Source organism: Copadichromis virginalis, linkage group LG8 (assembly GCF_057382275.1).
Source record: "Copadichromis virginalis isolate Kocher_CV1m ecotype Utaka linkage group LG8, C_Virginalis_male_GT1.1, whole genome shotgun sequence".
Classification (NCBI taxonomy): Eukaryota; Metazoa; Chordata; class Actinopteri; order Cichliformes; family Cichlidae; genus Copadichromis; species Copadichromis virginalis.
In genome coordinates, this window is record NC_140625.1 from 25,505,008 (window position 1) to 25,528,712 (window position 23,705).

The 23,705-nt window shown below is 41.4% G+C and overlaps 1 protein-coding gene and 1 long non-coding RNA gene across 7 annotated transcripts in view; one reads left to right on the plus strand and one right to left on the minus strand.

Annotated features, from left to right (window-relative positions):
- Positions 1–23,705, minus strand: part of tanc2b (tetratricopeptide repeat, ankyrin repeat and coiled-coil containing 2b) — a 174,122-nt gene that overhangs the window by 74,136 nt on the left and 76,281 nt on the right. For all 5 annotated transcript variants that reach the window (XM_085466765.1, XM_085466764.1, XM_085466763.1 and 2 more), the window contains exons 4-5: positions 14,049–14,120; positions 8,474–8,653 (exon numbers count right to left, since the gene is read on the minus strand). In XM_085466765.1, the coding sequence (XP_085322891.1) occupies positions 8,474–8,653; positions 14,049–14,120 (252 nt within the window). The remainder of the gene's footprint in view (positions 1–8,473; positions 8,654–14,048; positions 14,121–23,705) is intronic.
- LOC146703508 (uncharacterized) overlaps positions 1–23,705 on the plus strand; it is a 63,271-nt gene that overhangs the window by 21,460 nt on the left and 18,106 nt on the right. For both annotated transcript variants that reach the window (XR_014922022.1, XR_014922021.1), the window contains 2 exons: positions 2,299–2,396; positions 6,038–6,221. This is a non-coding gene — a long non-coding RNA (uncharacterized LOC146703508). The remainder of the gene's footprint in view (positions 1–2,298; positions 2,397–6,037; positions 6,222–23,705) is intronic.

Sequence of the window (23,705 nt, forward strand, 5' to 3'; positions counted from 1 at the left end):
TTGGTTTTACTGGCGTTGATCTGGAGGTAGTTCAGCTGGCACCAGTCCACAAAGTCTTGGGTCAGACCTCTGTACTCCTTGTCGTCCCCATCAGTGATGAGGCCGACTATTGCAGAGTCATCAGAGAACTTCTGCAGGAAGCACTGGGTGGAATTGTGGGAGAAGTCTGCAGTGTAGATGGTGAAGAGGAACGGAGCCAGAACCGTTCCCTGTGGGGCCCCCGTACTGCAGACGACCCTGTCCGACACACAGCCCTGAGTCCTCACATACTGTGGTCGGTCGGTGAGGTAGTCCAGGATCCAGGTAGTGAGGTGATGGTCCACTCCAGAGTTCTCCAGCTTGTCCTTTAGAACCGAGGGAAGAATGGTGTTGAAGGCACTGGAGAAATCAAAGAACATGATTCTCACAGTGCTTCCAGCGGTCTCCAGGTGAGCGAGGGAACGATGTAGGAGGTGAATGACGGCATCATCCGCTCCAATGCCAGGCTGGTAGGCAAACTGAAGTGGGTCCAGTGATGAGCTTATTAGGCGCCGAAGCTGAGCCAGGACCAACCGCTCCAGGGTCTTCATCAGGTGGGATGTCAGAGCCACCGGCCTGTAGCTGTTGAGGTCCTTGGGGCGTGAAGTCTTTGGCACTGGTACAACACAGGAGGTTTTCCAGAGCTGTGGGACTCTTCCCAACCTCAGGCTCAGGTTGAAGAGGTGCTCCATCACCCCACACAGTTGGTCCGCGCAGGACCTGACGACCCTCGAGCTGATGCCATCTGGACCCGCTGCCTTCTTGCCATTAATCCTCCTCAGTTCCCTCCTAACCTGGGTGGTTGAGAGAGACAGGCTGGAGCCTTGTGTTGAGTGTGTATTGGATGCTGTTGTTGGGGGTGGGGGGGAGTGAGCAGGGTGAATAGAGGAGGTGTTATATCTGCCTAAATAAAAAAAACCAACAGCCAATGGCTGCACAGCCTAGCTATGAGTGGAAACATCTGGTCTGGTTTTATCCTATTTAAATGCACCTCTTTAGCTATCTCATGGGAGCTGCAGGAAATCCCACCTGACACTGAGGAAGAAATGGAGCGCAACTACTACAAATACTCAAACAATATACCACATTAAGTATTAAGCTTTTGTGACAGAACATGGTAGCACATTTTCTTTGTTTCTAGTCATTATACTAAGCTGAGCTAAGTTAACTGCCGAGATCATCATCTTAGAGACCCCCGGGCACAAATATTTGATGGGCCCCAACTAGCTTCCTTCTTAAAGAATTAGAAATAGCATGCAGGAATGGTTTAAAATGGAGAGTGCAGTTTTTCTTACCGGAAATTAAAAAGTAACCATCTCAACTCAAATTCAGTCAAAGCTTTAAAGTATCTAACATTTGATTGAAAATGAAGCAGCCAGAGCTTTTTCATAAAAGTGTAAATCCACGGCGATTTCGGGCTGCTGCTGCTGCAGTTTCTAGATTAGCTCGCGTGTCATCTCGCTGAACAGTTTCTCAACAACTTTAAAGTTTACAATTCTTTCTAATAAATAAAAGAACTGTCACTTGGCAATTTTACTTGGGTTAGATTTGCCTCCTTTTTTTTGTTTTACTCTAAAATATTTTCTGGTTCATTTAGTTTGGAAATACTATAGCATTGAGCACTCATTTTTTTAATTGTGAAAAGAAAATCACATCTATACACTTGTTTTTCTTCCAGATTTGATTTTCAGACCAAAGAATTCTACTTAAAACACTTGTGGGTTTGTTATGTTTCTTGCCCTTTGGGTGGGTCCCCAGGCCTGCTGTTAGCTATAGCTTTACACTTACCATACACATAGCGTGTCTGAGCACAACCAAACATTACATTTTCATTAAAATGCAGAAAAGAACTTGGAGCAGAAATCTCAAATTTTGGGAAATAAGAGCAGTTTCAGTTTAGAAAAACTTCTATTATATTTCTACTATAAGTATTACCCCTTCAGTTGTGCACCACCATTCATCTGAAGTAAGTTCAACGAAAGGCAGCTACAGGGATATTTCGACTCCCCTCAAGTAACTTTAATGTGACATACTGTGGCACAGTGCAGAAGAACTGATGTTTGCACATAATGACACAGCACCTCATCTCTAAGAAAGCCAGACTATTTGGACGGTGACTAAAATATGTCAAGTACTTCTGTTGCAGCATTTAATCCAGCCACTGCTTTTCCTGAGGGCATCGTACTTAAACATTTCAATTACACCTTTCTACTCTTAACCTTCACTCCTTATTTTTCAGCTGCGACAATGGATCTGAAAATGTCACATTTTCCCTTTCAGCGGAACAAATGATTTGGTGGGTCGGCAGTGGCTGGGACAGTGGAAGGAGGAAATAATGATGATAATTGAAGAACGATTTTCTCAAGGTGCAACGCTGGGTAAGGAGGCGTGGAGATTGAGACGTCCCAAATGTCAGTGTTCATTTCAAAAATTCACAGAGGATACCAGATGCAAATAAGACAGGAGGCTGGCCAAGGATGGGTGGAGAGAGAGACAGAGATTGAGACGTCACACAAGAGCTGCTCATATAAAAAATAAAAATAAAATAAAATATGTGAAACGTAAGAGAATTACAGATGGATTATTGCATGTTCAAACATCTGTTCCTATATGATGCTGGAAGATCAGCTGGCGTTTAATCTCAGAGGCAGGTAAATTAATTAATCAGGTGAAACCTGTTATTTATTAGCTACTGTTTAATTATGCTTTTAGGGCTACAAATAACAGTTTCAATTAATCTGACATTTTCTCACGTCTAAAGATAATGATGGTCTAGAACTACCAGATTTTTATTACTACTTCTTAGCCAACAGATTGCTGTAGGCTTTAAAATGTATCAAATGAAGCTTATTAGAAAACCCATAATTGGACAAGAACTCTACAGAAGAACAAGTTCAAAGTCAGCAACAGTACATTTCTTGAATATCACCAATTATGGTCCACCATACAGGTGATATTTAACCCCAGTTGACTGAACTTAGAAATACTTAACACAGAACAGAATATTTAAATCTCTGTACCCACAAATTCAAAATCAAAAAAGTCAAAAATGGATGACTTCCATTTCCCTCCTGATAGCAAAATCAAAGTGAAGATCGATATTTTTAGACACAAAGCTCTCCATAGAACACACTTTACAGGACAAAGGATGTTCCAAATGGGCCTTGCACATAGGTAGTTTTATATAAAGTGAACTATATGTTTGCTATATGGTCTTGTACGTCTGTTCAGAGATTCTGGCAGAGGACATGTGAAGACACATTCACATCGTTCAATTGCTGTATCCCAACCTCACCCACTGTGCATTTTAGGTGATGCAAGTGAATTAGATATAGAAGCAAATGCATCACACATAGTTCCTACTGCCTTATGCATCGCTAAGAAAACTATCCTCATGAATTGGAAATCAAAAAATGATTTATGTGCAACTCAATATAGAAATTTACTTCTAAACCCCGTTAGTCTGGAGAGATATCATTCCTCCTTGAAAAACCAATTGGGTGAATTTGATTCTCTCTGGCTTCCACTGATCAGTCCCATTTCTTAGTGGGGGTGGTCATTGTGCCTTGGAGGTGGACCCAGAGGCCTTCTTGGGGCTGGATTGTAGTTTGAACTACTTCTTGTGGCTTTCCTGCAATATTTTCACAGCTCAGCAGGTGGCCACGAATCGCTTTTATAATCAAACGGAACTATTTTTGTGTCATGCTTTCCTCTGCTAGCCTCGTCCACATTCCCCAAATACTTCAAAAAATAATAAAAAAGATTCTGCTGAGCATGACTCAGATACACCATAATCTTATTGCAGTCTGCTGTATCTCTGCAGGAAAACCCCCAACAAGGGAGCGTGTCTTTTCTTTGAACGATTCCACTGTAAAATAAATTTAAAAGAAGACAAAAAAACAAAAACAGAGATGCAGCATTTGTGAGAAGTAGCCAATTTAGCAGAGCTCAACTGCTCAACTGTTTTAATGCGGATTCTTTAAGACCACCCACACCATGAGCTGTAAAACCTGACTAAGCAGTCCTGCACACTGTGCTTTGTTAACCCTGACCACTACTCATGCCTACATCAGTGACCGCTCACAAGTTAGCTAAGTGTAGTGCATTCCCACTTATTCACATATTACTCCATTATTGTGAGCACCACAGAGACAATAGATTTTAGATATACTCATATCACTGTGATAATTGAAGCAAAAGTGGGTGAAAAATTAGGCTGTATAATTAAATCAAGGCTTTTCTCAGGTTTTAAGGCCAAATGCAATTTTCCACTTTTATGCTGCAATCCATGGGGAGGCAGTAATTGTATTGATTGTAGCCATTAATTAGGGGAAAGCAGTGTAATCTGGGGAGAGATGTTGAAATAATTCCTCTTAAATGTTTCTGAGTGGAGCAGGGCCAATCAATCAGCTGGGGCGACATCTCTGGTGAGCCTGACACTTGAGTGAGGCGTTTATTAAAGCACAAATAAGCAATCAGTGATTACAGCTCATAACAATCAGCCACTAAGAGATAAGTGCGACAATGAGCCACTCCAATTCTGAGACAACAGAGGACTAAAAATAGAAAACATAAACAATGTGGACGCGAAATCTGTCAAACGCACATGAAGATGAGGGACAGATGAGCCCTGTCAGTGGTTTAATGTACTACCATTAAGTGTATTTATATCTGGTACTGGTATTTAAGCATTTACCACTACCCTGCATTTATCAGACAGCTGCAGTTACTAGTTACTTTATCAAGATTTTTTTCATGCAAAACATATCATTAAAACAAGCTCCAACCTTCAGGGCTTAAAAATGAAACCAGAGTATAGTTCTGTGAAAAAGTATTTGCCCCCCATCCTTATTTCTTTCTTTTTTTGTTGGCCACATATTCATGGCCACAGTTTATGAAAGAGAAACTGAAACAGGGAATTGTAGGCATCACGTTCTCCAATTTAAAGTGATGTTTCGGCTGCTAAGCTTTTTAGAAGGTTTTAATGGAATTATATGGTTTGCTATTAGCTACAGATCATCCAAGAAGTTTCTGCTTCAGTCCTTAAGAGTGAAATAATAGGACTTTCATGACTTAGCGCTAATAGCAGATTTGTGTGTCTGTGTGGATCCATTATGGGTGTAGCTTTCTAACCAAGCTTGCTGGCATTTGTTGAGAATTTTAACTCAATGTTTGCCAACACTGAGTTAAAAACAGTGTGTGATGCCATGGCGGCTAAATTTATCTTTTATATAGTGTAGGGATTCAGGCACAACATAAAAACCACCGACAGAGTCTTTTTAGGCGATCAGGAGTATTGTGGTGCATTTCATGGACTCTCTATCAGATTTGGTTCTTAAGAATTTGAATGGTTTGGGCTCTTTGTCATGTTCCTTGATCCAATCATGAGCAAGTTTTGTGAGGGAGACCAAAGCCATCGAGGACTGCCAATGGTATTAGTGGTGGTTGCTGAAACCAAATATTGAGGAGACAGGTAAAACTGCTTGCTACGAACAAGCACTGAGTGGTTGCTGTAATCTAACACTCAGTGTGGCCAACCGTAGCAGTAGATGTTATCAGATATACACAGAGAAAGCAGCCTAAAGGTGCTGAGATCCAACATTTTCAGCAGGTTTTAAAGATGTTACTGGTTTATAATGATAAAACAAAAATGTAGATTATTTTCTTTCCTTAAGTTGCTGCAGAATCTTTCCTATCGTTTAGTAGTTGTAGTTTAGCACACAGTGCCTTACTCATACATCAAGTGGATTACCTCTCAATGCCAAACTCTAAGTAATTCACTAAACGAACATCAATAACCTAGACCTTTCTGTGCACATTTGTTTAAAATAGATTATTCCTTAATATAGACAACTAAAAGGAAGTCATGACAATGCATGCCACTTAGCAAGACAAGGTTTCATGACATAACACTGCATTGTAAGAAGATTAGAAACCACCGACATGTGGGACTATGTTGTTCAATGTATCAGCTAATCTTTCCATCTCATAAGTACCTTCATACTTTTTTGACCAATAGGGTGAAGAATTGTGGCATTACTTCCAAGTCCACAGAAAACCAGTAGTGATTACATGAAAAACTGACTACGCAGTGCCTGTTTGCATCTCTTCCTACTCCAAAAATCTGTCTAAGAAGTTCCCCTTCAAGAGTCTTCAAGGAGGCAGAGGGGATTCAATCAGAAAGTCAAGGATTCTCTGAAAAGGTCAGAAATTTCATTGCTATTTTACAAGGTTGAATAACTCAAGTCTTCACAAACATCACAATTCTGCCCCCCTAGGGCCAATCAGGAGCTACAAACAAGGGCAGATAGAAGCTGTGACTGGGGGAGACCACCGGGGGGGATCAAAGCGCTTTAGCCCTTTAGACCTACTGCTGTTTGCTCTCTAGCGCACTCCCTTCTCTCACCTCTGCAATATGTGGCACGGGAGGGGTTCAGGCCTGTGACTGTAACACCGCACACAAGCTCAGTACCGTCAAGCTGTGGAGGAAGTGGTGCTGCGTTGAATTAATTAAAGGGCGACAAAGCTGGGTAGTCTGAGCTCAAATACAGTCTGCTGGTGGATGACACTTGAGAGCAGACACAGGTCTTTGAGGGCTTGAAGGACAATGGGCACTTGAGGGCTTTTGTGCATGCTGTCATTTCACTGACAGGCCGTTTTGGTCCTGTAAGTGCTGTAAAGTCATACTGACATGTGATTTGAAGAATAACCACTGGACATACCATATATAAGCCCTTTTTAATGCAAAAACCTTTATCTGGATTAAAGCAATTATATATTTTTTCCGTGACTTCACCATTTAAATAGACACCACCTTATGACAGACAATAAGAGATATGACACAAATCCATACAGATAAGCACAAGCTAATCCTAGTGAAAGTTACAACACATGTTCACTTAAGGTGACAAGTGTAGTGAAATGAGTCAATTATGAAACATAATCCATAGAAAAAAAATCTGTTTAAAAAGCATCACTAAGTTTGAAAATCCCCAAACACACAACAAGCAGCACCTGACTGGTGTAATACATCAAGCCAAATGATGACATGTGTGAGAACACTGCAAAGAGACCTCTCCCTACGTCAGCCACAAAATAAGAATAGTACAAATGAGACGGCGCCGTGCATCATTAATCAAGCTATTCTTGGCTGTCATGAAAAAAAACCACACACACAAACACTCTCTCTCTCACACACACACATTCATATTTACAGATTCGTATGATGTCCTAAAAACTAGCTGCGACTCACGCAGATGAAAGAAGCCTTTTAGAAGCAGGCTGAATCAGCCACAAAACATCAAATCCAAGAAAAGCACACAAAATGCTCCTCAAACAGCAGAACAGTGAGGGAGGAGGTGGGGAGAAGAGTGTGATTTGGCCGGATTGTTCTGAAATTTAATTCTCGAGAAAAAAGAAAGAAAGAAAAAGAAACCTCTGCTCCATCCGTCCACACACAGTCCTCTACAGCAGTGTGGCACACCCAGTTAAAATGGGAGAAAATGATGTGGTTATGTGATGTGCGTTTCCCCTTTAAAACCCACAGTTTGGATGACCCTGGAGAGATCATAAATCATTCTGTATGATGTAAAAATCACAGCTCCCCCCGGCATACCAGAAACAGTTAATGATCTGAAGTAGCTGGGAGATTGGTGCACCCTAGTGGTGACTACTGAGTCGAGCTTTAAACTCATCCACACCCACTCTGCTTCTGTGTGGAGGCTGCACAGATACTGGGTGAAGCTGTGCTGTCAATATTTCAATTCTCATTTTGAAAGCACAAGTAGAGCAGTAACCTTTGATGCCCAGACCGTCTTGTGTACCAAAACAACTGCTTCTCCCCATTGCAATAGTAGAGGGAACACAACACAGACTCATAAAGCAGTTGATGAGGAAACAGAGGGGAGGCAATTTTCCACATTTTCTGAATGTCAGTGATGACTGTGGAAGGAAACGATTAGTGGTAGGAGGTAAAAAGCAATAAAGGACGCCTGAGCCAACCGCAGCTCGCAGTCCATCATCTGTTCTTGACACTGTCAATTAGGTAGGACTTTGGCGATTACAACAATTGGAAATTACAGTGTTTGTCAGAAACCCGAGCTCAGCTCCACTTGCTTTCTACTTAGAATTAGGGGGGCAAGTAATACAGTAAATGATTACTGCTTATCAGCAAGCATCGGAGTGAAACATTGCTTAGTCTTGTAAAATCAGTTTTAACTCAGTATGCATGATTTTGTGATTAAGCTGCCTACAGTGGTACAGTGAAGGGCTAAGGGAGGCTGTGTTAGTACACCGAGTCTATGGGGGAGGACAGCCACAGGCAAATTTAAACCAGATTTAGCCCATGTCTCTATTGGCTGTGGCTTTCTTCCTGAACTCTGGTTTAAAAAGAAAATGACAACAACTTCAAATCCTGCACTCTGAGTGACTCCTCTATCACCTGCAGCATCCTTACCTGTGAGCTTCTTCATTGGCTGCAGCCTGACACTGATGGTCTGATGGGTGAGCAGCGGGGAGGAGGGCAGAGAGCGTGACACGCCCTCCATTATGCGAATATGCTGCATGCCCTCAGTCATTGAAAGAGGGGGCACGTTGTAGTCTCCTTCAAAGGCACAGTCGCTGTCTATGCTGCCACCTGCAGGATGGGAGGGAGAAACAGCATAGTATGAGATATTTTTCTGGACTTTAAATAAAGCACTGTGTTATAATATTAATGGTATAACTGCAGACTCAATAGCAAAGGAAGAGAAGATGAGAGAGGAAATTATCCTACGGTTACTGTGTGATCTTACCAAATGGCTCCACTCTGGATTTGTACATGCATTATTAATTGGACACCTTTCATACACAACAGCTACATTTTGCTAATAGTCTAGGTCTCAAGCCATTTCCGATATGGCGCGATATGGCAGCCTCACTTCTGTCAGTCTGCCCCAGGGCAGCTGTGGCTACAACTGTAGCTTGCCTTCACCAGTGTGTGAATGCGAGAGTGAATGAATAGTGGAATTGTAAAGCGCTTTGAGGGTCTTGAAAAGCGCTATATAAATGCAATCCATTATTATTATTATTATTATTATTAAAACAAAGAATTCAAAGGCATCCTCTTATTAAATATAAATTTAAATGCCCTTATTCTCATCGCATGCTCAGGTTTAGCCAAAAAAATCCAAAAAACATGTTTCAGCTTACAAACCTTAATCAGGATGTTAAACAGAGTTTGTGAAAAATCTGGATCTATTCTACTTGTCTTCCAGTAACTGACCGCATCCCTCTTTCAATGTAAAGAGGAGCCAAAACAACGGAGTTTTAACCAAAGGAATTTATGAATTTCTGGATTTATAAATCACCTGACACTAAATATCTTGGTGTAAATGGCTGATTCAGATTTGACTGCAGTTTTATAAACTCAGTTTGTATTTTGATATTCATTCATATTATCTGTGATTTGTGCTATTGTGTGCAGTTTATGCACATTTGATTTAAATATGATAAAAATTGTTAGCTTTGTGTTAAAACCGTTTTGGGCTCTTTATATTCCACTCTCATCCAAGGTGGATATTTGCCATTATTGGTACTCCACAAGTGGAAGTCTGCTATTAAAGGACCACCACTAGGAAAGGTCCAGCGGTTCATGAAATATATTTATACTCCTTTACAAAGTCTTATATGCCAGAACACGTTGGATTTTCTTTAGGATAAAGATGACCACACCATTAGAAGGAAAAACATGTGATTATAGTTCAAGAGAGTGCCTTTCAGTTGGAGTTTAAATGTATCCCTTCCAAAAGCACCTCAAATAAAACCAATCTGAATGCAGGAAGCACTATTCAGCTAACATTTTACCCAGATTCCTTGCGCATGTGGCACATTACTGCACCTTAAAACATTTAAACAAATGCTGCAAATATGTACCATTTCATTAGGGACACAAGAATCTTTGTGGAAAAGGTAGATATAGTTACGCTGATGCCCAACAATTAACCTTAGGGGTACATTCATGTCAACTCTACCTGTTAGGACTGAAATGCCCCTATTTCTTAGAGTGTAGGCTGACAGGTATAACTGAATATAATGGATTGCAAGGATCAGAATATATCCACTATTAAAGTGCTTAGTTGGACTTCTTTGTTCTGTTTCTTTTCCTGTTTGTTCACCTGCTGTAGAAACCGTATCACCCTCTGACAGAGGATAGGACCTCAGCCTGGTCGCTCGATCCTGCAATCAGTGCACTACTGATATTGAGCGCAACATCACTGGCGTGACCCAGCAGAGAGCAGCCCTGCAGGCAACACGTGCAGTTTACATCACTGCCTCAAAAGGCAGCCCGCCTGACCTCTGTCAGCCCCGCAGTAACACAATACCCAACAATTTTTATATAATCAAGGATTTTCTAACCATTTGAAATGTTTAAACAAGAAAAAAAGCACAGTCATGACCACAAGAGAGCATTTTATTTACGAAAAAAGCCTCTCACAATGAGTGGTAATTACAGAGCCAGTATAAACAACCACTTACCATCACTCATACCCCCCCTTTTCCTCTTTTGCTCTAAAACCCACAAATTATGAGAACTTTGGTTTTATTTTTATTTTTTTAATTTCACACGCACTCATCAGCCAGCTGTCTGTAAACATCCATTTTGTGAATCAGTTCTAGCTCAGACTGCCCATTTCCCAGCAGACTGAACTGTAAAACCAACTGGTCAAGGAACATGCTCGCGCCAGATAGCAGCCGCAACGGTGAGACAAAAAGCCATTATCAGATACCGGTCCCTGAGGAAGCCTGTATGATGGCTAGGAAGGGGGCAAATTGGCTGCTGTAATATAAATACATCAGTATTGAAACAATTGCACTCATAGAAGAAATGCCAAACACAATCCGACACACACATCAATCCCTCTGTGGCTCTAGAGTCAGTCCATCCATTCACTGGGGAATGTCACTGTGAGAGTGAAAAACAACAGCCAGAGCAGCGGTTGCTTTCCCCGGCATGGAAATTCTCCACATGTATGCAGACACTGGTGTGAATATAAAATAGCTAACTTGGTATTCTGATAGCAGTTGCCAGCAGTCAGGATCAGGCTTGGTTTTAATGCTTTGAAATATTGAACAAAAATAAACAATTACCGGTAAGCTACTCTCAATCAATTACCTGCTAAATAAATTAACAATTTTGTGGCCGTTCATGTTAATAATCAGGACAAATACAAAAGAATGTGCTTTATTTACTTATTCGACTTTTTAGGTATAAACTAGCTGCATTTACATCCAAGACACCTTCATTTTAGTCATTTTAGACTTTTTCAAAGAACTAAAAGGTTCCTTTCATACTGTAGGTTGTGTGAGTGTCCATCACACTGTAAAGAGCTGTGAAAATTATGCCAATTGGGCCGCTGGCATGTGAAAAAGTGACAAGTTATTTTTGCAGCAACTATACTGTCAGCCTGTCCTTATTCCTGTAGAATCATATAATGCAGTTGTGTCAAAGCCACTGGTAAGTCTAAGTTACTCACGAGGTGTTCTTTGGTGAAGCACAAAGTTATGGAACAGGGACATGCAGATATCATGCCACCGGGCGACCGTTGCTCAGGGGAATGGGAAGCTCATCTGTAACCGGAGGGTTGCCGGTTCAATCCCCCTGCTCTCTCTGTCCTGGTCGTTGTGTCCTTGGGCAAGACACTTTACCCTACCGCCTACTGGTGTTGGCCAGAAGGGCCGATGGCGATATGGCAGCCTCGCTTCTGTCAGTCTGCCCCAGGGTAGCTGTGGCTACAACTGTAGCTTGCCTTCACCAGTGTGTGAATGTGAGAGTGAATGAATAGTGGAATTGTAAAGCGCTTTGGGTGCCTAGAAAAGCGCTATATAAATGCAATCCATTATTATTATTATTAAACTGCTGGTTCCTCTCACTCCTTTGAAAACAGACAAGGCGTCAACGCACCAGCGCTAATAGACGTGTGTAATGGTATCTGACAAAAAGACATAATGCGATGCCCTGGGAGGAGAACTCATCAGTTCATCTGACATATGATTTCTTCTGTGACTTCACTGGTGATTAAAAAAAAGAAAAGAAAAAGAAACTAAAGTGCAGTACATGCATAGTACTGCACACTCCACACCCAACGTTTGAAGCTTTCAGTCAGTACTACTGAAAACACTCACCAATCTAGTTCATAAGCCAAGAGCATAGAACAGGGGTAGGGACTTCCAGGCCTTGAGAGCCGGTGTCCTGTAGGTTTTAGATGTGTCCTTGACCCAACACAGCTGATTTAAATGGCTAAATTACCTCCTCAACATGTCTTGAAGTTCTCCAGAGACCTGGTAATGAACTAATCATTCAATTCAGGTGGGTTGACCCAGGGTGAGATCAAAAACCTGCAGGACACCGACTCTCGAGGCCTGGAGTTCCATACCCCATAGAAGATGAGACAAAACCTGATTCCTGCACACTTTCTAACCTGCAACAATGTATTTATTAGAAATATAGTATAACTTATCAGAGGTTAATGACACAGAAGGGCTATCTTATATGAGAAGTTAGTGCACTCTTTACAGCAGGTCATATTATTTAAAAAATTAATTAATTAAATAAAGACAGAAATAGACAATTATTAACGTCCATCTATTTTCTCAGCTGCTATCCTAGCCAATGCCAGGTGAGAGGTTGGTAACCAATCCACTGTAGGGCTAACAGAGACACCATTAACCATTAATCACATTTGAACCTACAGTCTATTTAGAATCATCAATTAACTTTACATGCATGCCTCTGGACTCTGGAAGGAAACCAGAGTACATAAAGACCAGCAGGCCTTGCAAACCCCAGAGTCTTCTTTCTGTGCTGACAGTACTCACTGCACCACTTTAATGTATCCTTCCTAAAAATTACACCTAATGTATAGATAATTATTGAAAAATGTTCCAGTTAACCTTTAGTCTCAAAACGTTCCCCAGAGGTTACATGTCTAGGTGATCCTGCAGGTATACATTTGAATAGTACAAGACCTACACTAATGAAAATAAAGTTTTACTAAATTCAACAGTGTTTCAAATAAATGTATTTTTCATGGTGTATAGTATGCAGGAGCTTATTTGCAATGCAGTAAGTATGACCCTCCCACTATGAAGGAGTTGCTCTGTGGGGCGTAAAATAATGTCCCTGTAATACGGACCCCGGTCCAAGAAGTTGAAATGCACTTTTCATCCAAATACTCGTAGTTTTAGCCAACATTCTTGAGGTGGAAAAGGCCCTAATCTCATCAATTAGTCCATTTAATTCTGGAAAGCCTCATTGAAAATTATGATAATCCTGAGAAAGATATTAAATGGTCTCATTCAGGTCAAAAATGAGAAGGGCAGAGAGGGAGCACCAGCCGCACTTCAGCGGTGAAATCCACAGAACAAAAGCAGTGAAGGGGAAATTACCGTGTTTCATTTTAGACTGCAATAAGAGTCGTGTACAAGGACCACTCCATGCCTCGAAATAAACAGAACCACCTACTCATCAAGGTGTTCAGTTCAAAATATGTATGAGGTGGAAAAAAACAAACTGCCCCAAACAGTTTCTGCCAAGCACAGACATTCTCGCTGTTGGTACCATCTAATGTCATATATACAACCCTATTTCCCCTTGAAATTACTCAGATTTACAGGCAAAATTACAAGAATATAAAATTCATACACTTGCCCTCCCTGTAAATATAACTTCATGTCCAGTAGTCATAAACTTGCTGTTAGAAAACGGAATAAATGCGGTCCAGCAAACAAGGCTTCATGAAAACATTAAGGGAGCAGAAATAGCGTCTGGAAAGAGCCAATAGGGAGGAAATATGGGGGACGAGAAAAGAGCTCACGTTTGTTTTCAGCAACTCAGCTTCTCATTCGCACATATTATACACACCGCGAGCACATAAAAGCAAGAGGTGAGAAGAGCAGGTGCTGTGGAAGGCATAATGTTTCCTGTCAAGACTGCAAACTTTTCTCTATCTCGAGTTTAAAGAAAACTTCTCTTTGGAGATTCGGTTGCTTACCTTGGCCGATGTGGCTCAGGTGAGGGTCTAGACTGGGCGAGCGGGGGTCTGCCAAGTCCTCGCTCCCACCATCTGCAGAAGAGGAGCACACAGAGAAAGACAGGGAGTGAGCTCGGTGGAGGTGGTGGTGGTGGTGGCAGCGTGGCGAGGAGGTGCGAGTAAGCAGCAAGGCCACTTCTTCCTCCCCGATCAGCCAGATGTGAGATCTGAGGACACCCAGGAGGCTGCTCACACACAGACCCTCGACACCCTTCCTCCTGGGGCCCAAGCGTCCCCTTATTGTCGCGAGGGAAGAACGCGCTGCTGAGCTCCATTTTTTCCGCCTCCACATGTTTAGACTAAACAGTCAGTGAGCCTCTATCTCTAGGCAGGCCCAAAGCTGATAACATAATAGTTTACATTACAACCATTCCTGCATGAAGACCTGCGATGGAGCCACAATCAAAGAGCTCGCTGCGACATACATATGCTTAAATGAGGGATGACTTTGACTTGCAGTCAAACAGTGGGCGTCTCCCAAGATAGATCCACATACAGCTAATGATATGAAGATCAATTACGCCCAGGGGATCAGGCAGGCAGATTTAGCCACAGTGGATGGAGCTGAAAAGAGCAGGTTGGAGGGTGGGGGCAGCATCAATGGGCAGCACAGTCAGTGTCACCAGGGGATTGTTTCATAATCCTGCTCAAGTGCAGATGGATCTACTGTAAAGCACGACAGGCCAGCAGAGGAGGTGTGGAACAAATGATTTATGCTCAGAAGAAACGGATCCCAATAGAATTAAGTGAGCTATTAATAAATCTAAACTGAGCTACTTGTATGAAAACTAGTCTGTGGATTATCTGAGTAGAAGGATCAAAGATTGTTGCATTAGGCAGAAAGGGAAGTAGGCCTCTTTTTTTTTTTTTTTATCACAAAAAAGGATTAGATGTTTTGCCTCATCCCCACATTACCTTTCAATCAGTGCTCTCATCTATTGGTCCAGAAAACCCAAACAAACAGTCGAGTATTATCTCTCCCATCGCAGATTCACACATTCAGCCACGCAGCAGGCCAGATTGGCTTGCTGGTGGAAAGATCAAGCTTGTCGATGGATAGATAGAATAAGCCGTGGGGTATGTGTGTGAGAACTGGGCCGATTGTGGAAGGGGGCTCTCTGCAGAGGATTCTTCTGTGTTGTTGTCTGGATTTGTCAATTAAAAAAAAGCTTTACCAGCACACTGAAAACACACAATTTCTACGTAACGGTTTTTGTATATTTGGCATTTACAGACAGCAGCGCAATGTATATTTCTAACACCTCCATTACACGCATGTTCGACAGCAACAAAGCCACCAAAAATAGTTTCTCACCTTGTGTACCTGATGAGCCATTTCGCCCAGTAAAATCAATGGTGTGAAAAATCAATACAGGCCTTGAAGATGACGGGCAGTAGCTACGAGAACTGCTTGCACAGTGATATGTGAAAACATGCACATGCAAGCACAAGTAAAGTGTATGAGGTTGTGTGGAGACAGCTGCGTGATATAGTGTAAGAGACTGTGCATACTTAAGTATTTTGGGTGATTTTTTTACTTATCTTTGGATACCTGTACAGTAGTTGTAAATAACAAACATCAAACCCCTATCACATGACCACAGAAACCTTTTCATTGCATTTCAAGTAAGGGGGTACTTTATTATGGGCTGCCCTGAAGACAACCTATAATAAGAGAAGCAGCAATGAGTTTCTCCCAGAATCCAGGCAACAGATGTGACTCTTACTCTCAATATAGTGTCTATTGTGCCAAAGACTCATAGATCAGTGCTTGTAGGCTCTTTCAAAACATGCAACCTTTGTCTGCCTTGTTACAGATGACATTTAGACAGGTGAGGGTGAAGCAAAGAAGCCACCAAGGAAAGAGGGAGAAAATACAAAAACAGCTCTAACAGCTATAACAATACAAATGGCCTTTTTTCAGTTTCAGTAAATGTATGAATGTTGGGTTGTTTTTTATACTTTTGCTTGATGCTGGAATATAACAATAATTTAAGCCTTTGAGCTAATTCTATCTTTATCTTTGTATGTTTCTCCTTGTGCATTTTAATGGTATGCACTACAACTGATATCCTGCTAGTAGATTTTTGCATTGACATATTATGAAAACTCAGTATTCACATTGCCAGGTAGTCTGGAGCAGAAGCAAAAACAGCAGAAGCAACATTTATTTTAAGAAAAAATGGGCAAGAAATTGCAAATTAACAAGTTAGACTTTGTGTAAACATTGTCACTAGTATTTTCCCTGAACCTGTTAGCCCACAGCAAAGCAACTTCGAGAGTAAATGGAAAAGACGAAACACGATTACAAGAAAATGTAAAAGATCCCATTGGAGGGACCTCCCGGGAACTGCAGAGATTCTACTTAAATACCAAAGTAGAATCTGCAGAGATTCTACTTAAATACCAAACTCTTCTGAAAGAGAGTCTCCAGCTATACTCTAATGTAAATGGTAACTTCTATCCAGGTTGAAATTGAACAATAATTCTGTGTTAAATCCAACAGATGAACTGATTCTCTTCTGCTTATCTTATTGGCAACTTTTATACAGGGCATACCACTAAAGCTGCTTGACTCTTGATAAAATTCCTGCTGATGCCTACTCGGGTATGTGCAGCGGTCTTGCTGGTGCTTTCCCTGCTTTTAGGTTTTCCACATATGCACACAAAAGGGCGGGGAGTTCCCAGAACAGGGCTATACTTCAAAATATATATTATTGCTGAAGGAACAACAATCCTCTTTGGGCTAAAATGGTCTGACAGAAATAACTGTCACCCACTAAATAACAAATCTATGTTAAGCCTTTAAATCACTCCGTTACTGAGGTTTTTGGAGCCTCCTTCTCTCTACTACAGTTTTAGGACTGAGAAACATATCTTTGTGTCACCTCTATTCAAAAGAAACCTTTCTTCAAAGAAGTGCTCTCGTTACCCGTGATTTCAGTACGATGTCCATCCACACAGACCAATGGCTTATTAGGCAGGGAACATGAAAGGGGAGGACCCATGGCTGATGGAAATAGAGATATTTTCATTAAAACCTGCAAAGGCAGACAGAGGACATCATTCGAGGTTCTCACAGAACATCTGCCAGCTGGTAGTGAGAATGAAACCGAGCCAATATGTGCTCTGCAGCATATACTACTCAACTGTAAAATCAAATCACTGCTGTCACTGAACGGGGGAAAAAAGCCATTTCCGAAACAAAGATACAGTATGATGGTGCACTCTCCATGTTGGCAATTTCTTTGCCACTGTAATGCAACCGTTCTGTGTTGTGGTGTCAAAGGAGCAAGCCAATTTCAAATGTGGACAAAGAATCATTATGGAAGAAGTCAGTGTGACATCTGATAGTTATTCCATGGAGCAGCAGCTATCATTATCATTGTGCCTGACTTTCTTGGACCTGCCGGTGTTTTCAGTTCAGTATAACCTTTCCTCCTGAATGAGGTATCTTTTACAGGTACTGTGAAAGAGTGATTACTATAAATACTGATGTTTAAAGAAGTTTATTTGGCAGAAGGTTTAAGTTCCCTCTTAGATTTGGTTATTTTTCTGTGACTAATCAATCAGGTTGAACATAAATACAGCCAATAGACTCAACTCAAAAAGTGCAATCAATCCCTGTCATTCACTTAAGGGACAGTGCAAAATAACAACAGCCAGCAAAGGAGAGAGAATAAAATTGTACCTGAGCTGTGTAAGTGAGAAACACCCCGAATACTTGGAGCCCAGAGAATCGCATCCTTCAGCTCAATGACTTCACTCACTGACAACACAGTGATTCATTGCTTTGCTCAGTTCCTCCATGCCTTTTCTTCTTACCTTTGCTTATTGCTTCTGTGGGACTCCAGTGTTGCTGTGTAGCCAGCTTGTTGTCAGTCCCAAAGTTTCTCAAGAGAAGGTAAAATAGTGCACTAATTAAACACCAGTTACTCTCTGTGCCAAATTATTTTCCCCATCACCATATATCAAAATGATAAGTTAGAAGAAAAGGAGACCGGAATGCTTCGCCCTATTTCATCACTTTATTTTTCCCCTGAATGCACAAAAACGGCATTCGAAACACAGAACACACAATCGTAAACAGTTCTGCAAGTTCGGTTCAAGAATTTACACTTGCTTGAATTATCCTGGAATCCGATGAGAGGTTTCTTTCTTGAGACCTAAACAATAAATCATCCATCCCTTCATTTTCTAATCCCTATTCAGTGATAGATAGGGAATCTGTAGTCTATCCCAGCTGTTTTAAGGCATGAGGTACACCCTGGATGGGTCACCAGTCCATCACAGATCACAATCCTAGATCCAGCCACAATGTAGTTCATATGTCAATTTAGATCATTTGTCAGTAGCTTTCTTCAGAGAGGATGAATAAAAAAAAGAAAAGAAAAAGAGAGGGTGTTGTACTAATCAGAGTGACTTCACCAGCATCCCAAACTGCCAGTGTGTTGTCCTTTCAGCATGTAAAAAGAACTAAAATGGGGATTTTACCAGTTTGCTTGGCACCTCAACAATCTATGACTACTCTAGCTTTCACTGGACTAGTGGTTATAGTAAGATGGAATATTCATATTGTGGTCTCTGTTTCAAATGTGTTACTCCCGTACTTCATCAGAAAGACAGACTATATGCGAGCGAGGATAATAAAACATCCTGAAATCTATTTAACACATCATGAATTACACCATCTTGTCCTAATTTTCCAAAACAGAGACCAATTCATAGTGTTAGAAATAATAAACTTCACATTTCAAAAATGCAAATGCCAAGTAGTGAATCAGTGCTGCGTGCCTGTAGAGAGCAACAAATGCGACTGCCAAGCTACAACAGATGATTTCACCAGAGAGGACGCTGGGATATGATTGCTCAAAGGCCTCGTATTTAAACAAAACTCAAATGCACCACGGGGAATCATAAAGTTGCAGAGGTTTATGCATGCTGAAGGTCCTTAACTAAAGGTTCTGTTGACTGAATTATTAATGGTTAGCTCTATAAAATGAGTTGGTCGTACCAACTATGATACTAGAAGACATTCAAATTGGAGTGTTGCAAATGAGAAACCTGCAGGAAATCCAAGCACTCAAGAGGCTGGATAAAGTGAACATTTGGCATTTGCTGAAGAAATGACTCAAGTGATTGTGAAAATTGCGGTCTATTACGTTTCTGCCAGTCAAATAAACATATAATTTATTAATCAGCGAATGATTTTAGCACTAACTGCACAAGTAGGACTCATTTTTTTGGCAGACATTCAGCATGAAGCGTACTATCATTACCATCCAACTGAGCACTAGACCCAGTTTAACTACTACGGCTGTGTAATGGCCCTAAAAGAAAAAAATCACTGGCTACTTATTTAATTCTTTATAAGGTCACACACTAATATCTAATCTATTTTGATACAACTGACTCCTGACATTGTCATCTTTGAATATGAAAAAAAAAATCCAGTGATGGAAAAATCTTGCCATTTGGTGGTCACGTGGTCAGCTGACCTCAATTTTTGGGCACACGACGTTGCAGAACGTTGACCTTTTCAACTGAAGCATCCCCATATCAGAAAATAGTGAGTACTACGGAGACATTAACACGGACAGGAACAGCTGGAGACATCCTGCACTTCTTTGAAGTCCCCCCCCCATGTGGCGGATACACATTTGCTGCATTGTAATGGAAAGTCTCTGTGGATGAGTCTGTGCAGTCCCTCATGCTTACATAGCTCAGGATGAAATTTACATCCCAAGCAGAACCTAGTGGCCTTGCTAACATGCAAAGTATAATCAAGGCCTTTCCCTGGTCCACCTTTCACTCTTGAACAAGGTAAATCTGGACTCAGCAGACCTTTACCTTTTTTCCATAGCTGGAAAGTCTACTCTTTATGCTCCTTAGCGAAGTGAAGCCCCCAACACACAGCTGTTCAGTCCCAGTTCCTTGAGCTCCCTTTGCATCGAGTGTGTGGAAGTGTTCTTTCTCCTATTATCGAACACAGTCATGGTATCTTTATTTTAGCATTTGATCACGAATCAGGATCATTCCCAAGTTTTGTTTCTGATCACGTTTCCTCTTCAAAGGTGATCAACACCATCTTCCCAAGTGTTCAAAATGTTTTGGACACTTTTTCCATCCAATTTGTGAGCCCGTTTGCTTTTTAAATTTATTTGGCCTTGTGGCCATCACACAGCCAAATCATCCTCCTGTTGCCCTTTTAAAATAAGTGGTGTGGTGTGTTTCTTCTGCATTAGCATGTTTTGGAAAAGCTTGCATTTGAAGCTTGATGTTGAAACCACAGCTACTTGTCTGCTGTGCTTTTCAATTTGAAACCAATTTTATACACGTTTTGGTTCAAATAGCCATTTATACCTTAAACACACAAAATAGCTGAGTGAGACACTCGTCCTCTTGTTGATGGCTAAAGTGATCAATTAATCATTAAATCACTTCAGGCCATATGTTACAGTGTGCGAGTCCCAGAAAAACTGTGCTCCTCAGGTTTGACTTTCATTTAGGGCAGATTTAATCAGATTCACAACAAAGTGGAGCAACTTAATGAATCACAACACCACAGTGTGCTGCAGGCAGCCATATGTGAGCACAGACATCTGCTCACTTGTAAAGTTGATGGGTATCTTCATTAGTGCCAGCCTCAGTGTATGCTAACATGAAAATGCATGGGATCACACACACACACACACACACACACACACACACACACACACACAGTAAGGAGGCTTCTTAAATGTTCTCTGTCCACTGCTGTAGTGAGCCAATCCTGGTCTACCACAGGAAGTGGACTGTTCTGACATCCTGCCAAAGTAAATATTAGGGAACCACATCCGACCGGTGGCACTGACGTCACATCTTATGAAGACTCTAGAGCGGCTCTTCCTCAACCTCCTCCGACCACAGGTACAACATGCCCAGGACCCACTACAGTTTGCATACAAGGCGGGTGTCGGAGTGGAGGATGCCATCCTGTACCTCCTACACAGAGCCCACTCACACCTGGATGGGGGAAAAGGCACGGTCAGGATCCTGTTTCTTGACTTTTCCAGTGCCTTTAATACCATCCGGCCCTGTATGCTTCAAGAAAAACTGAACAGGATGGAGGTGGACCCCTGCCTGGTGGCTTGGATCTCCGACTACCTCACCGACAGACCACAGTACGTCAGGCTGAAGGACATCACGTCTGACACTGTGGTCAGCAGCACAGGAGCACCACAGGGAACTGTGCTGTCCCCTCTTCTCTTCACCCTGTACACCTCTGACTTCTGCTACAACTCTGAATTATGCCACATTCAGAAGTTTGCAGACGACACGGCCATCATGGGGTGTATCTGGGATGATCAGGAAGAGGAGTACAGAAGTCTGGTGAGGAACTTTGTCGCATGGAGTCACACAAACCACCTGCAACTCAACACCTCAAAGACTAAGGAACTGGTTGTGGACTTCGGGAGGTCTAGAGCAGGTCCACTGCCGGTTCAGATAGAGGGGGAGGAGGTGGAGGTGGTCAACAAGTACAAGTACCTCGGGCTGTGGGTGGACAATAAACTGGACTGGTCATGCAACACAGAGTACCTGTATAAAAAAAGCCCAAAGCCGACTGTACTTCCTCAGGAGGCTGAGGTCTTTTAACATCTGCAGGAAGCTCCTGAGGATGTTTTACCAGTCGGTGGTTGCTGGAGTACTTTTCTATGCTGTGGTGTGCTGGGGGAGCAGCACAGCAAAGAAGGACTCATCCAGGCTGGAGAAACTGATCAGGAGGGCTAGCTCTGTGGTCGGCATGAAGCTGGACACTCTGGTGACAGTGGCAGAGAAAAGGACATTAAAGAAACTGATGGACATTATGGACAATGCCAGGCATCCTCTGCACACGGCCATTAACAACCAGAAGAGTCTGTTCAGTGACAGGTTGCTTCTCCCAAAGACAAGAACTAACAGACTTAAAAACTCCTTTGTCCCACACGCCATCAGACTGTTTAACTCCTCTCTGGAGGGGAGAGGGAGGGGAAACAGGAGGACAAAGGAGGGGGGAACAACTAAGCTGTAGTGCCTCTTCACCTCACTGTGCAATACCTTTTGTGCAATACTTTTGTAAATAGTCAACAGTGCAATAGACCTCAATACTTGAAATGTGCAATTCACTTGTATTTTTATTTTTATTCCTATTTATTCTATTTATCCCCTTCGTATATTTTATTTATATTGTCTCTGTATTTATATATATGTGTGTGTGTGTATAACTCTGTAACTTCTGTCGGTGCTGTGCTTTTTTGGAAATCGAATTTCCCAGAGGAACCCACCCGAGGGATTAATAAAGTTCTATCTTATCTTATCTTCCAAATCCCAACAGACACAGCGCACAAACGCACTTACTGTACATGCACTGCTATGCACAACAGAAGCACACATTTCATACTGAAAGACCAAAGAAATCTTTACAGGGCATGCTTGAATCAATGTTCGTTTAGATTTCAACAAAGATTTTAAGACAGCTGAATAAAAAGGAAACTTATAATCAGACTACTGAATAATATCTTAGGTGGGAAAAATACAAAAAAAAAATTACATTAGAGAAACTTAAACACTGTTCATAAACAACATTTTCTCTCAGAGAACTGCCGCTCACTGGATATTTCCATTCTTTTTCCAAACCATTCAGTGTAAACCCTGGAGACGGGCTGACAAGCAGTTGAGCGGGTATACCTAATGAAATTGCCGTTGTTGTATTTTCCATCCAGTATCTACAACTTGACAGAGAAACAAGTGCTTTCTCACTCTACTTTAATAACAAGTGATTAACTAGTTTCACTGACTAGCATTTCTCAAACAAACTAGTGAGGGCGCCAAAAACCTCCTCAGATGCCAGTTAAATTGCTTAATTTGTACAGAAATCATAAGTGTCACCTTTTACTTTCCACTGCTATATGCCATATCTATAATAATCTAAAATACAACTACCTCCAGCTGGATAAGTATGGAAGCCCACTTCTGAATCTGACATTTGTTTTGACAAACAACAGATGATTGAGGGAAACGCAGCAGGACCGCAAAATCATATAGAGAACAAAAATACACCAGCAGACACACACAGCACTACATTTGGACACTTCCTTTCAAACTGTGGGCATTTCTCAAGATGAAATACTAACTCGATAAATGTAAAGTATTCATGTTTATGTTGTAAATGTAAAAAGAGAGAGATTACAGTCAGAGGCTTAGCTCAACAGGACTGTGTAGGTGTGATTATATCAAATCTTTTGAGACCATAGGGTTTGAGAAAAAAATGATTAATTTTATCCACTTCCAGCTTTTCTACTTAAAGATTTGTTGCCTTTAGATGATAAACAGCATCATGAACCTAATAACTATGCATTTTGCATGGTTATTTATGATCTCATAGAATTATAATGGCCATTTTCTTATTCTGACACCGATTAATTGAGCAATAATCTGAAAAATGACACCTAAAAAAGCAAAAACAAACATATTTTCATACATGCATACTTTAGTGCACTTTAACGTTAGCCACCTAGCTGGCACTGACACCTGTGCCTCCTTAAACACATACGCATTAACAAGATTACATCCACTAGAAGCTTTGGTAAACACCATTAA